This window comes from Plasmodium cynomolgi, chromosome 12 (assembly GCF_000321355.1).
Source record: "Plasmodium cynomolgi strain B DNA, chromosome 12, whole genome shotgun sequence".
NCBI classification, from domain to species: Eukaryota; Apicomplexa; class Aconoidasida; order Haemosporida; family Plasmodiidae; genus Plasmodium; species Plasmodium cynomolgi.
The window spans coordinates 1,070,190-1,081,473 of record NC_020405.1 but is presented as its reverse complement, the minus strand read 5'-3'; the positions used below and the strand labels follow the sequence as shown (position 1 = coordinate 1,081,473).

General features: G+C 30.8%; 3 protein-coding genes across 3 annotated transcripts; 2 read left to right on the top strand and 1 right to left on the bottom strand.

The window, feature by feature from the left end:
* Positions 1-280: 280 nt before the first annotated feature.
* Positions 281-968, top strand: PCYB_123500 (predicted nucleotidyltransferase; the record flags this gene model as incomplete). Its single annotated transcript, XM_004223683.1, has 2 exons — positions 281-900; positions 953-968. The coding sequence occupies 2 exons, from the start codon at positions 281-283 to the stop codon at positions 966-968; spliced, it is 636 nt and encodes a 211-aa protein (XP_004223731.1).
* Positions 969-1,816: 848 nt separating this feature from the next.
* PCYB_123490 (mRNA decay protein) lies at positions 1,817-2,614 on the bottom strand (the record flags this gene model as incomplete). The annotated part of the gene is made up of 1 exon (XM_004223682.1): positions 1,817-2,614. A coding segment is annotated over one exon (798 nt), but the record flags the coding sequence as incomplete, so codon positions are not given.
* A 2,988-nt stretch (positions 2,615-5,602) lies between these two features.
* On the top strand, positions 5,603-7,252 carry PCYB_123480 (ribose-phosphate pyrophosphokinase; the record flags this gene model as incomplete). The annotated part of the gene is made up of 2 exons (XM_004223681.1): positions 5,603-6,285; positions 6,310-7,252. The coding sequence occupies 2 exons, from the start codon at positions 5,603-5,605 to the stop codon at positions 7,250-7,252; spliced, it is 1,626 nt and encodes a 541-aa protein (XP_004223729.1).
* Between the last annotated feature and the right edge of the window lie 4,032 nt (positions 7,253-11,284).

Sequence of the window (11,284 nt, the reverse complement as noted above, 5' to 3'; positions counted from 1 at the left end):
TAAAACGTAGTACATAGAACGTAGATCATAAAACGTAAAAAAAAGAACAACTAAAAACATTAGCACATAAACAAATTGACAAATAAAGAGTTGCAAACGCGCCAATTAACGAATTGGCTAGCCAACCAACACCTGAGCACAAAATTTTTATATGTTCACAATTTGTGTGGGCATTTTTGTCACCACTTAAAATCATGTCGCTCGTCAAAGTGTGTTCTCATTCGCTTATAGTTATTTTATTCCTTTTTTTTTTTTTTCATCCTCCTGGGGACAACCAAAGATGAACAAACACGTCTGTATCTATGGAGGCTCCTTTGATCCAATTACTCATGCGCACGAAATGGTCCTCGCAGAAGTCAGCAGCCTAGACTGGATAGACGAAATATGGGTGGTGCTCTGCAGGTGTCGAAACGATAAGCACCTAACCGAATTCCAACATAGACATAATATGTTCTCCCTAATCATGAATAATAATTCACCTAAAATGTTAAAAAATAAAATTTTTTTAAAAGATATTGAGTGCAAAGAAACCACCACTCCAACTTATGATTTGCTCAAGATGCAAAAGGAGAAATATCCAAATTATACTTTTTACTTTACTATTGGATCTGATCTACTGAATGACATTTTTTTTTGGGATAATGGAGAAGAGCTAGTTGCAGAAAATAATTTCATAATTGTGGAACGGGGGAATTATAAAATCGATGAAAATGTGCTGAAGAAATTCCCAAGTTACTATTTAATCAAAATTGAAAATATGTCTTTTATTAATTATCTTTCTTCAACTGACGCCAGGAAAATATTATCCCAAAAGAACAACTCGGAAGATCTGCAGAAGTATATTCACCCCGTCATTATTAATTATATAAAGGAACATGACTTATATGATAACAACTCGATGTAGCGCTTAGCTTAGCGTTTACGTTAATTTTGTTTTCTGTCACAATCCCAGTTGGGTTAGGCAGTAAAAATCATCCCTATTCGCTGCCCCCTCACATACACACACACACCTTCTCATTGATCTCTAACTATATATTATATATCACCAGTTCCACGCTGCGAATTTCGCACTGCATATCACGCGTTAAGCATATTTACACACTTCTTCCTTCTTACCCTCCATCGTAAATTTTGGCTCCTTTTTATTTTTTGAAAAAATGTTTTGACGTAATAATTAAATATTTTCATGTTGCGTTTTCATAAATGTAGACGTTTATTTTTGAAAATAAATAGACGATATATTAATTATTATTTTTTTCACCAAAAGCATGTGTCACCGTGTGTACCTCCTTTCTTTTGATAAAAGTTGAGTAATTCGTAGAAACGGGGGGAAACTCTCAATGCACGTTTTTTTCGTTAGTTGCTTCGTATTCGTCTTATCCATTTTCTTTTTTTTTTTTGCACCTTCTCCCTTTTGCGGCCCGCATTGCCTCCTCCCTCCGCTTAGCTGTGCTCCCCTTTTATTTTGTTTTTCACCCCTTATTCATTTAATACGATCCCATGCCACAACTCATTTCATGGGCTAAAGAAAAAATAATTTTTTATAGTGACTCCATTAATGCGAATGATAAAAAAAAAATTTGCTCTTGTCATTATTTGTGGGGCACACCACCATTGCTTTAGACGTAGTTATGGGTATCACCCCCGTTGGAATATTTTCACTAACTATAACACTTTTTTCCTTTTTCCCCCTTTGGCAATTTACGCGTCTTTCAAATTGAGCTCATTGGGTGCGTGCTTCAAGCAGAGCTACCTATTTTAATTTTTGATTCTTCAATTTTTTTCTTAATGCTACAACTAGGGGTGGTAAAATTACCCCGTCTTCTTTCACTACATTGATTAGATCACCGTTATCCTCATCCTTCTTAACAGGCTCCTCGGGGTTGTTCATTTCTTCACAGCATTTTAAAAAATAGGCATCTGATTCTAAGGTGTTGTTCATATCATCGGACTTATTTTTGTGTATTATAGTCTGATACGGCGCAAAGGACACCATGGCTTTGAACTTACCACCATTGGAATCGTAAAAGAATTTCCCATGTTGTGTTTTTATAAATTCCTTTGTCTTCAAATCATCCTTAAAGGATAAGTACATTCGTGAATGCGTTATATCACCCCCTGCATTTTTTGGTACACAACCGTTAACATAGTAATAATAATCTAATTCATCTTTGAGGTTGCTTGGGAAGGAGTCAAAAAAATTATCTTCACTTAAAGTTGGTGGTAAATGTCGAATGATGATTTTTTTATTATGTACACAGGATTGTTCCTTTTTCAGTAAAGTTATCAGCATATCTTCTTTTTTTTTTAATACCTTTTCGCTTTGCGATTTTTTAACATGGTTATTGTCTGCATTATGATTTGTTTTATTATTCTTTGTTATTTTATCACGGCCTTCTGCATCTTGCCTCTTTGTGCTAAGTGATTTTCTATTACATTCGTAGTATTTTAAGTCTTCGTATTTTTTTTTCTTTTCGATGGTGTTTTTTTTGCTATTATCTTCCCGTTCTGTCGTTTCTTTCTTTGCTTCATTGGGGGTTTTTTTGTTGCTATTGTTATTTTCATTCCTTTTCACTTTTTGTAATATTTTGTACGGTCTTACGCTTGAATACATTTTTTTTTTTTGGAATATTTTTACTGCTTTCTTTCACAATGTGAAAGGGAAGTTACGCATCTGCTTGCAGATAGGTTTATGCTACAGGTATATTTTTACCGTGTATGCTCCTATGTGTATTGTTATGAATGTAGGTATATTCTCATACGTATGTGCGGTTGCGCCCTCCCTTCGAAAATCGGGCTCCAAAAGAAGCACAGAAAATTACATTTGCAGGGGGCGTTCACACGTTACACACACACGGCATTTTACTTTTCCCATATAAATGAAATTTATTTATGTTTGGGATGAGAGGGGAAAAATTGAAAGAAGTTGCACATTTTACGCCATTGCTCTTGTTATAGCTTTTTACACAGCCAACTCTGTGCGCGGAAAAAATATCTCTTTGTGTCAAAGCAGAAAGTGTTAAAAAGGTATGCATATATTATATGTGCACGTTTCAAGCCGCCTCACAGAAAGGCACTTTCTAAGGAGCTTACTCAAAATAGATGGATTTCAAAAGGAAGTTCCCTCATGCATATAATTTTTTTTTTTTTTCAAACGAATCTACAAAAATGTTATGAACAAATAGTGACGCCCACTTGAAGGGAAATATATATGTGCATGCGAAAAGGATAAGCTTTGCGGAGTTAAAATTACCCTTTTTTTGAGAAAAAAATGTACAGTAGAAACATCACTTCAAAGGAGAAGCGCGAAAAACTGCAGGTACACCTTTTTCTGTGCACTTTTTGTTCGTGCTTTTTTTATGCCTATTATGTTTTCCGGTTCGCGAAGTGGCGTGCATATACGCGGATTTACACGTTAAAGTGGTTTAAAAAAAGAAGAGAAGCAGAACTGTGAGGAATAGATCAACAGTGCTTGCTTCCACATTATGATGTTTGTCTGCCGGGGACATATATTTTCGATCAGCAAACGTGTACAAAATTGTGCCCGTTTAACAAAGAAGGAAAAAATGATGTTGCCAATGTAGGAAATTGCCCCTTGGCGCTTAAAGGGCGAGGGAGTACATTCGACAAATACGCAATATGAACATGTGCCTTTGAGCTTACATTGTTCTCCACCCCTTTTTCTAAGTAAAAAAGTCTTTTACAAAAAGGAGAAACAAGCTGCATTATAATGAAGTGCATTAAGGGGATATCGGAAGTTGTGAAGGATGCGCTGTACTCGTAACAGTCTATTTTTTTTCTTTTTTTTTTCCCCATTTTTAGCGTTCTTTTATTTAGGCATGTGTGGTGTTTTTTTATAAGTATGCACGAGCTAAAGGCTTTAACTTTTTCAACCGTGTTGTATTTGCATGAAACAATGCAAAATAGCACGTTTTCCAAATACCCGCAATTGCAAAGGTTCACATTTTGTCCTCCAAGAGAGCGCATGTTTTGTTTTGTAAAACTTTTAAAAAATAAAACAAAAAAACATTAGAGGGGGTGGTCAATTTTTTGCTAAATACCATTTATTCACCTGGGCCCCCCTCGTTTACCAATTTTTACGAGAATGTTCACAAAAACGAACGCTTAAAGCATTTTCCAGCATTCCCCCGAGTAATGCTAACATTCTGTGGTTCAACTGTAACAGTAGCGAATTATTGAAAAGATGTTTTTTTTTCCTTCACTTATATGCCATGTCGGTAATGGCCTTATTATTGAGCAAACATCAACGTGTAAATCGTATTTGCAATTACACACCTCACACAACTGTGCCACCTGCGCGAAAATAACCCCTGTAACATTGTTAAATTTGCGCTTGGGTCAACTCACAAAATGTATGAACTTCGGAATGCTTGCAAATTTTGCGTTAATTATACAAAGTTTAACTGTGCCCTGTAAACAGAGGAGTTTTACATGCGATAGACGCATCGGTGTGGGAAACATAACAGGCAGTTTAAAGCCTTAAGCGTATAATGCCCATAAATTTTGCTAGTAACGTTCCGCAGCATGCAAACAAGTGACATAAAATGTCTGTACATATAACCATTTAGCAATTACGTAAATATAAGCACATGGGCATGCTATTCCACACGGCTATCTGCGCAAATAACTGTCGAACTGATATTTTTGCTAACATAACAGAAGTGTGTTTCTAATTTGGCTCTTTTTCCATTTTCACAAAATTTTGTATGCAGCTCGCCAAATTGAAACACATGTTGTTACATGTGACGAGGTGTTACATATAATATAACACTAAATCAGAATTTTGTTTAAGCTGAATAGCATAAAAATAAATGATGTTCATATTAAATTACACTACTTCGACTTTATAAAATCCTGTTCACGCTTTTTGTGCGAAAATAGCAAGTCATCTTATCCCCTTTACATACACAATATGAAAAAAAAAAAAAAAAAACAATAAGCAAATAAAAATGAGAAGCAAATTATGCCAAAACAGAAGCACGATCGGCAAACATATTTACTCATGCGCTCAAATCAATTCTTACATATAGTAAAATTAACACAAATAAAGTAGGCAATTTTCTCGTATTTTTTTTTCTTTGCTTTAAAAAAGCACGCATGATGTGATAGCGAAATAAATGCAAACGCCCCCTTCTCGTACGAACGCATTTAACGAGTTTGCACAGTACTATATAACATTATAAGCAAAGGGGTTGGCTGTTACATCTACAATTAAAAAAGGGTTAAAAAAACTCAACCGATTTGCAGAGAAAGTACGTCAAAATATTTTGGGCCTCACACCCCACATATATACTACTGCAATAGGAAAAGGAATAGAGAAAAAAGGCCACCCATTCATGAAGTAATAAATACAATGAAATTTTTCAATATAGAAAATTAATAACTCGCAGCTGAGAAAAATACCAGATTACGCATGACAATATAAAGGCCCCTTTGGCTAAGGGCATATGCATATGTATATACATATGTACATGCGTACTCTTACCTAAAACGTGCAAGCAAATCGTTTTCCCACCATCCATGTACCTTTCATGAGGCAGCATTTTCAAAATAAGCCTATTGTGTAATACAGTACAATATAATGATTTACAAAATTTATAACTACTCCCGGAAGCTTTACGAACACAGAGATAAATTCATGAAATACTTTGCAGCTAAAAATGAATCTGTAAACATTTATCATGATAAATTTCAGAAGAGTGTATATTTCGTGTATGAAAATGCAAACCACAACAATTTCAATGAATACCCAGTAGTTTTGAACCAAGAGAGGCAAAGGCACAATGGGAGAAGAAGATATGCGAAAGCCAAAACTATTTTATTCGCAAATATATTGGGACTAAGTGTACCTTCAAAGAAAGATGAAAATTTAGAAAATAAAGACACAAGTATTAAAAAAAATGAATTTAGTTTAATAAATAATAAAGGCAGAATGTCTACAAATTCAAAGGACACCCAAAATTTGGAAGCAGACTCTATGCAGCCAGGAAGGAATAAGAAAAAATCAAAAGATGATAAATATGAATATTACCAAGAATTAAGTGAATATAGTAACATGCAAATATTCTCTAGCAATAGCCACCATGAATTGGCCAATGAAATATGTTCCAATTTAGGAATAGGCTTAGGCAGAGCTTATGTCGGAAAATATAGTGATGGAGAAATAGCCCTTCAAATAATGGATGAAGTTAGAGGCAGAGATATTTATATAATTCATTCTACCCCAGCGGGTGGTAAAGATATTCATTCCCGTTTAATGGAATTGTTTTTATTCGTTTCTGCATTAAGGAGATCATCTGCAAAAAAGGTTACCGCCGTTATACCGTACCTAAATTACTCCAGGCAAACTAAGCAATTGGATGATTTCAATTATGTCCATTCTCTGGGAGCACCTGAAATAGCTATACTATTGCAAGCATGTGGTGTTGACGCAATTATTTCAGTTGATTTACATAATCCACGAATTGAAGGATTTTCCACAGACGAAAAACTTTTCCAACCCTCTCTTATGAATATTAATCCCCAATCCTTAGCTGTGGAATATTTTAAAAAAAAAAAACTTCAAAACCCAGTTATTGTTTCGATTGACAATGATGGAGCAGAAAGGACGAAGGAATTCTGGATTCGAATGAAAAAGTATTCTCTTAATGCTGGGTTTACAACGATTGTTTCTAGCTCATATAACGAAATGAACAGTAGGGAAGGGCATCCAAATGATGATGGAAGTGAAGGCAAAAACACATCTAGTAATAAATATTTGAATATATTTAGTCAAGATAGAAGAAAAAATAGTAATACCACAACCCCCGTGAAAAATGTAGAAAATAAAAATATGAATCAGATAACTCCAAATTTTGAAAACGAGAAATTTACCATAGTTGGAGATATCAAAGGTTGTGACTGTATTTTAGTTGATGATATTCTGGACACTGGCGAAAAATCTAAAAAAGTTGCAGCTCTTTTGAAAAGTGCCGGAGCTAGGAAAATATATCTTTATGCTACTCATGCTATCTTATCAGACGGATGCATTGAAAAGATTAACGAATCTTGTATAGATGAAGTTGTAACTACGAACACTATACATATTCCAAGCAATATATGTTGTGAAAAACTGCACATTTTGTCAGTTGCCAAATTAGTGGCTGAAGGAATAAAAAGAGTTCAGAACGAACCATCACAAAATGCACTGGAAGATTTCTCAGATGGAGAAGTCGTACTGAAGGAAAAATAACCTTTTTTATTTTTTTGAAAAAGGTTATATTATCCTAATTAAGGCTTGTGAATGCTAGAAAAAGTTAACATGTAATGCACAACACCTACCTTTTTTTTTTTTTTTTGTCAAATTATAAGTATTTTTTACAAAAACATATACACATTCCTTTTACCCTGTTGTAATGTAGAATATTAACATGCCTATAGTTAAAAGAGCATTTAATAAGTTACATCCAACGTCAAAGTAATACATTACTTTATTTTGCTTGTATATGTTCCTTTTTATGCTGACCTGTGCCTATTTATTTGTTGCTCCCCATAGACTTATACTTACATGTTTATTCACGTACCTTTACATTTGTGGTATTAATGAATAAAATGATATGTCTAATTACTCAAATGATAAAATAGAATTTTTGCTTTCAATATGAAAACTGCTTCTAATTTTACTTTAATTACAAAATTAAATATAATTTAGGAAATTACTTAAAAAGAAAAGCGAAATGCTGTATTTTTTGTATAATCTTATTTTTATAACAAAATTAGTAAGGCGTTTTGAAAATAAATTCTATTGTTTCCATTTTTTATAATTGCATTTATTTGTATATGAATATAATTTCTTTTGTCTAAAATTTTTTTTAGGGAATATAGCATTTATAATTTTGAATCATTTAAGCTTCTATTCATTTTTTAAAACTTTGTAATACACGTATCAATTGGCATGCAGCATATTTTTCTTTTAAACTTTTTTCCTCGATTCTATTTTAACACATCTACTTTAATGTAATTAGTTAAGCAGTGTCCAAACGCCCAGCTACGTGCACTGAGCATACTTTTAATTTGCCATTTCTACCGCATAAATAAAAAAAAAAAATGTACTTCTAAATAGATGAAAGTACGGATTAACATTAACACACATTTCTTATTATTCTCAAGGCAAATTATTAAGTTCCATCTATTTCTGAAATAGAATACCATTAAATTCTTTATTTCAAATGAATTCGCAATAGGACAAGTTTCCAGAAAATGTGTACATAATAATCTCATGTTTTGTATTTCAATTTAGTAAATTATCCTGTGTAATGGACTTTTACATTCTCCACGTTTCATTTTAATAGACGAACACTTTTCATATATCATCCTGTTCATTAATTTGAACTATAACTTCTCACTGCATACAAATGAATTTTGATGATTTTGTTAATGTTATATATGGAAAAGATGTATTTGATGATGAAAACTCCCATTATGTTAAAGAAAACATCTTCCCATATTTATTGCCTGTAATTATCTAACACAAAGTCGTTTAATAAGACATGATTAATTTCCCTTTTTTATTTATTATTATTATTAGAAATCATTTAAATTTATTTTCTTTTCATTTTACAGGCACTAGAAAAGGTATTATAAAGGATACTTCAATAAAAATATGTAAATTATACTCTTAAGCAAAATACAATTATAAACACCATTTCTTTTCTTTCTTTTTTTTTCCCCCTATATATTCATATATAGTTAGTTACATTAGTAAATAATAAAAAAGAGAAACATAAATACTTTAATGTATTCTATGATTATAATGAAAAAGAACGGCCGTTAATCAGCTTACAGGACAAAAAGTAATGTCTTTGTATTTATACCTAAGTCTCATTAATCGGTATATCCATAATAATTCTATGCATTTTTTATAAGAATTTTTTTCTTTTTGTTCTTAGGAGTGGCGAGAATATTGGTAAAACAAAAAAAATATATATATTTACTTTTATAACGTTTCCAGTTGCACAAGTTTTTAGATTAAAATGCCTTTAATATCTTATTCTAATATAATTATACTGCGTGTTAAAGGAAAATTTATTTTGTTCTAAATTCATTTATTAGTTATAGAATTCGTTGTATACTGTATGATAAAAATTTAGTATAATTTAAACTGTGAAAAAATATAATTTTTTAGCTAATACAGTAGTACATTTTAAAATTGCCAATGTCTACGTCATTTGAATTATTTAGTGTTATACTAGATGCTAAAAAAAGGATAACAAAATATACATTTTTCCCTTTGAAAAAAAAGTAGAACAAGTAGATATTTTCAGCACTGATAAATTGAAAGCCAGTTCTACGGAATTACTTGAAATCCAGCAAGAAGTAATATAAGCTTTATTTTGCATAATGTTACACTTAATTTACATCTTATTCAAAGTCTCACATTTCTCTTATTTCGTGAATACATTCATAATACATAAATCGTGTTATCTGATTGCTTTTTTCTTACGTAGGTTCTAAAAAAATACGTAAACATCAACCCTATTTCGGTGCTTAGTGAATATCTTATAGAAGAATACAATAAGAAGAATGAAGACAAGAAAAAAAGTGAATAAAACCTGTATTAATTTTTTCTTCCAATGCCACATATGTATAATATAACATTCCGCTCTTTTGCTGTTCCATGTGTGTGAAGTAGGACTATTAATACATCTATATTCATGTCATTTGACTATCTGATTATTCTTTTTATTGAAATATTTTCCTGTATTATGAATTTTTATATTATAATTTTTGTAAAAATCACAAATGGAACTATTAAAAATAACTTTAATATGAGAATCGTTTATGTGAACATATAATTACCCGATAATGTAATAATTTATGAGAATTATAAGCATTCTTACATAACATTTATCTCTGCAATGTGATATTTTAAGTTTTATGAAATCTTGCGTATTTTCTTGTGCATTACATTTAGATGTATTTTTAATGAACGTTCTATAATGAATAAATTTACAGTAAAAAAAAAATAAGGTTGCTAAGGTTTACAAAGATGTTTTCCTTATCTTTATCACACTTTCTTTTTCTTTCAGTATAATCACATATAGACATAATGTGTAGCATTCTCCTAATATACCATTTCCTCTTCATTTACATAATTATATATTTTAAATAAAATTATTATTTTTATTTTGTGTGTACAACACATAATAAGAAAACAAATCATATTACATATTCTTTGAATTAAAAATTTCTGCTTAATATGTTCGAAAGTATTATGAATTTTATAAAATTATATTAAGAAGAATTATGAAAGTTTAAGCAGTTAAAATAAAAATAGTGAGTTTTTGTTATTTCGCCTTATTTTTATGCACATATGTCTATAAGGCTTTGCCATTTCTAATGTTGCTAATAGTGCGGTATCTCGTAAAATCCTTTTTTTAAGTAAAGACTTAATGTCTTTTTATGGATTGCCGGGTTTACAGTAGTTATTGAGATTAGGAGTGACGATAAATTTTATAATATGCCCTGTAAATTGCAATAATAGCATATGTGTCATGTAATCGTGTACTCTACTATTACACTTAAAAAATTTTATTTTTAAAACATTCAATTGAAAAAATGAAATGCAGCAATTGCATCGTTTAAACTTTAGTTACCAAAAAATATAGTATAATAATAACACTTTAGAACATGTGTCTATTGTTAAGAACAATCAAAACATAAGAATTAGTAGGTTAAAGCGCAATTTACTTTCAAGTTCTATAAAGAAAAAAAGTAAATTACACATAACATCATGTATATATGATTAATAGTGTGATTTTCCGCCTTTTGTTAATTTACATTGTTTCGTATATATTTGTCATAAACTCAACAATGCAACATAAATTATGTCATTTTTGTCGTTAAATATAGCTTAAGTTTATATCTTCTTATAATAAAATAACCTTTAAAGCTTTTTAAGGTGTATGTTTTAACATTCATGGAAAATGCTTGATAATTTAGTGAAAATACAATAACATAAAAAAATAAATGATTAAAAATAAAAAATATACAGCAATATTAAAATGGGCACTAAAAAATTACAAATGCAAAAAACAATTGGGAATATTATATAAAAGAAAGATAAAAAAATTAAATAGATAAAAATAATAAAAAATAACATAAAATTTTAATTAAATAAGTAAAATGTTAATAGGTCAATAATTGTATAAATTTAATTTAAATAAAATAAAAATATTATGAGAATTTAACCAAATAAATAATTATATTATAAGCACATTTAATA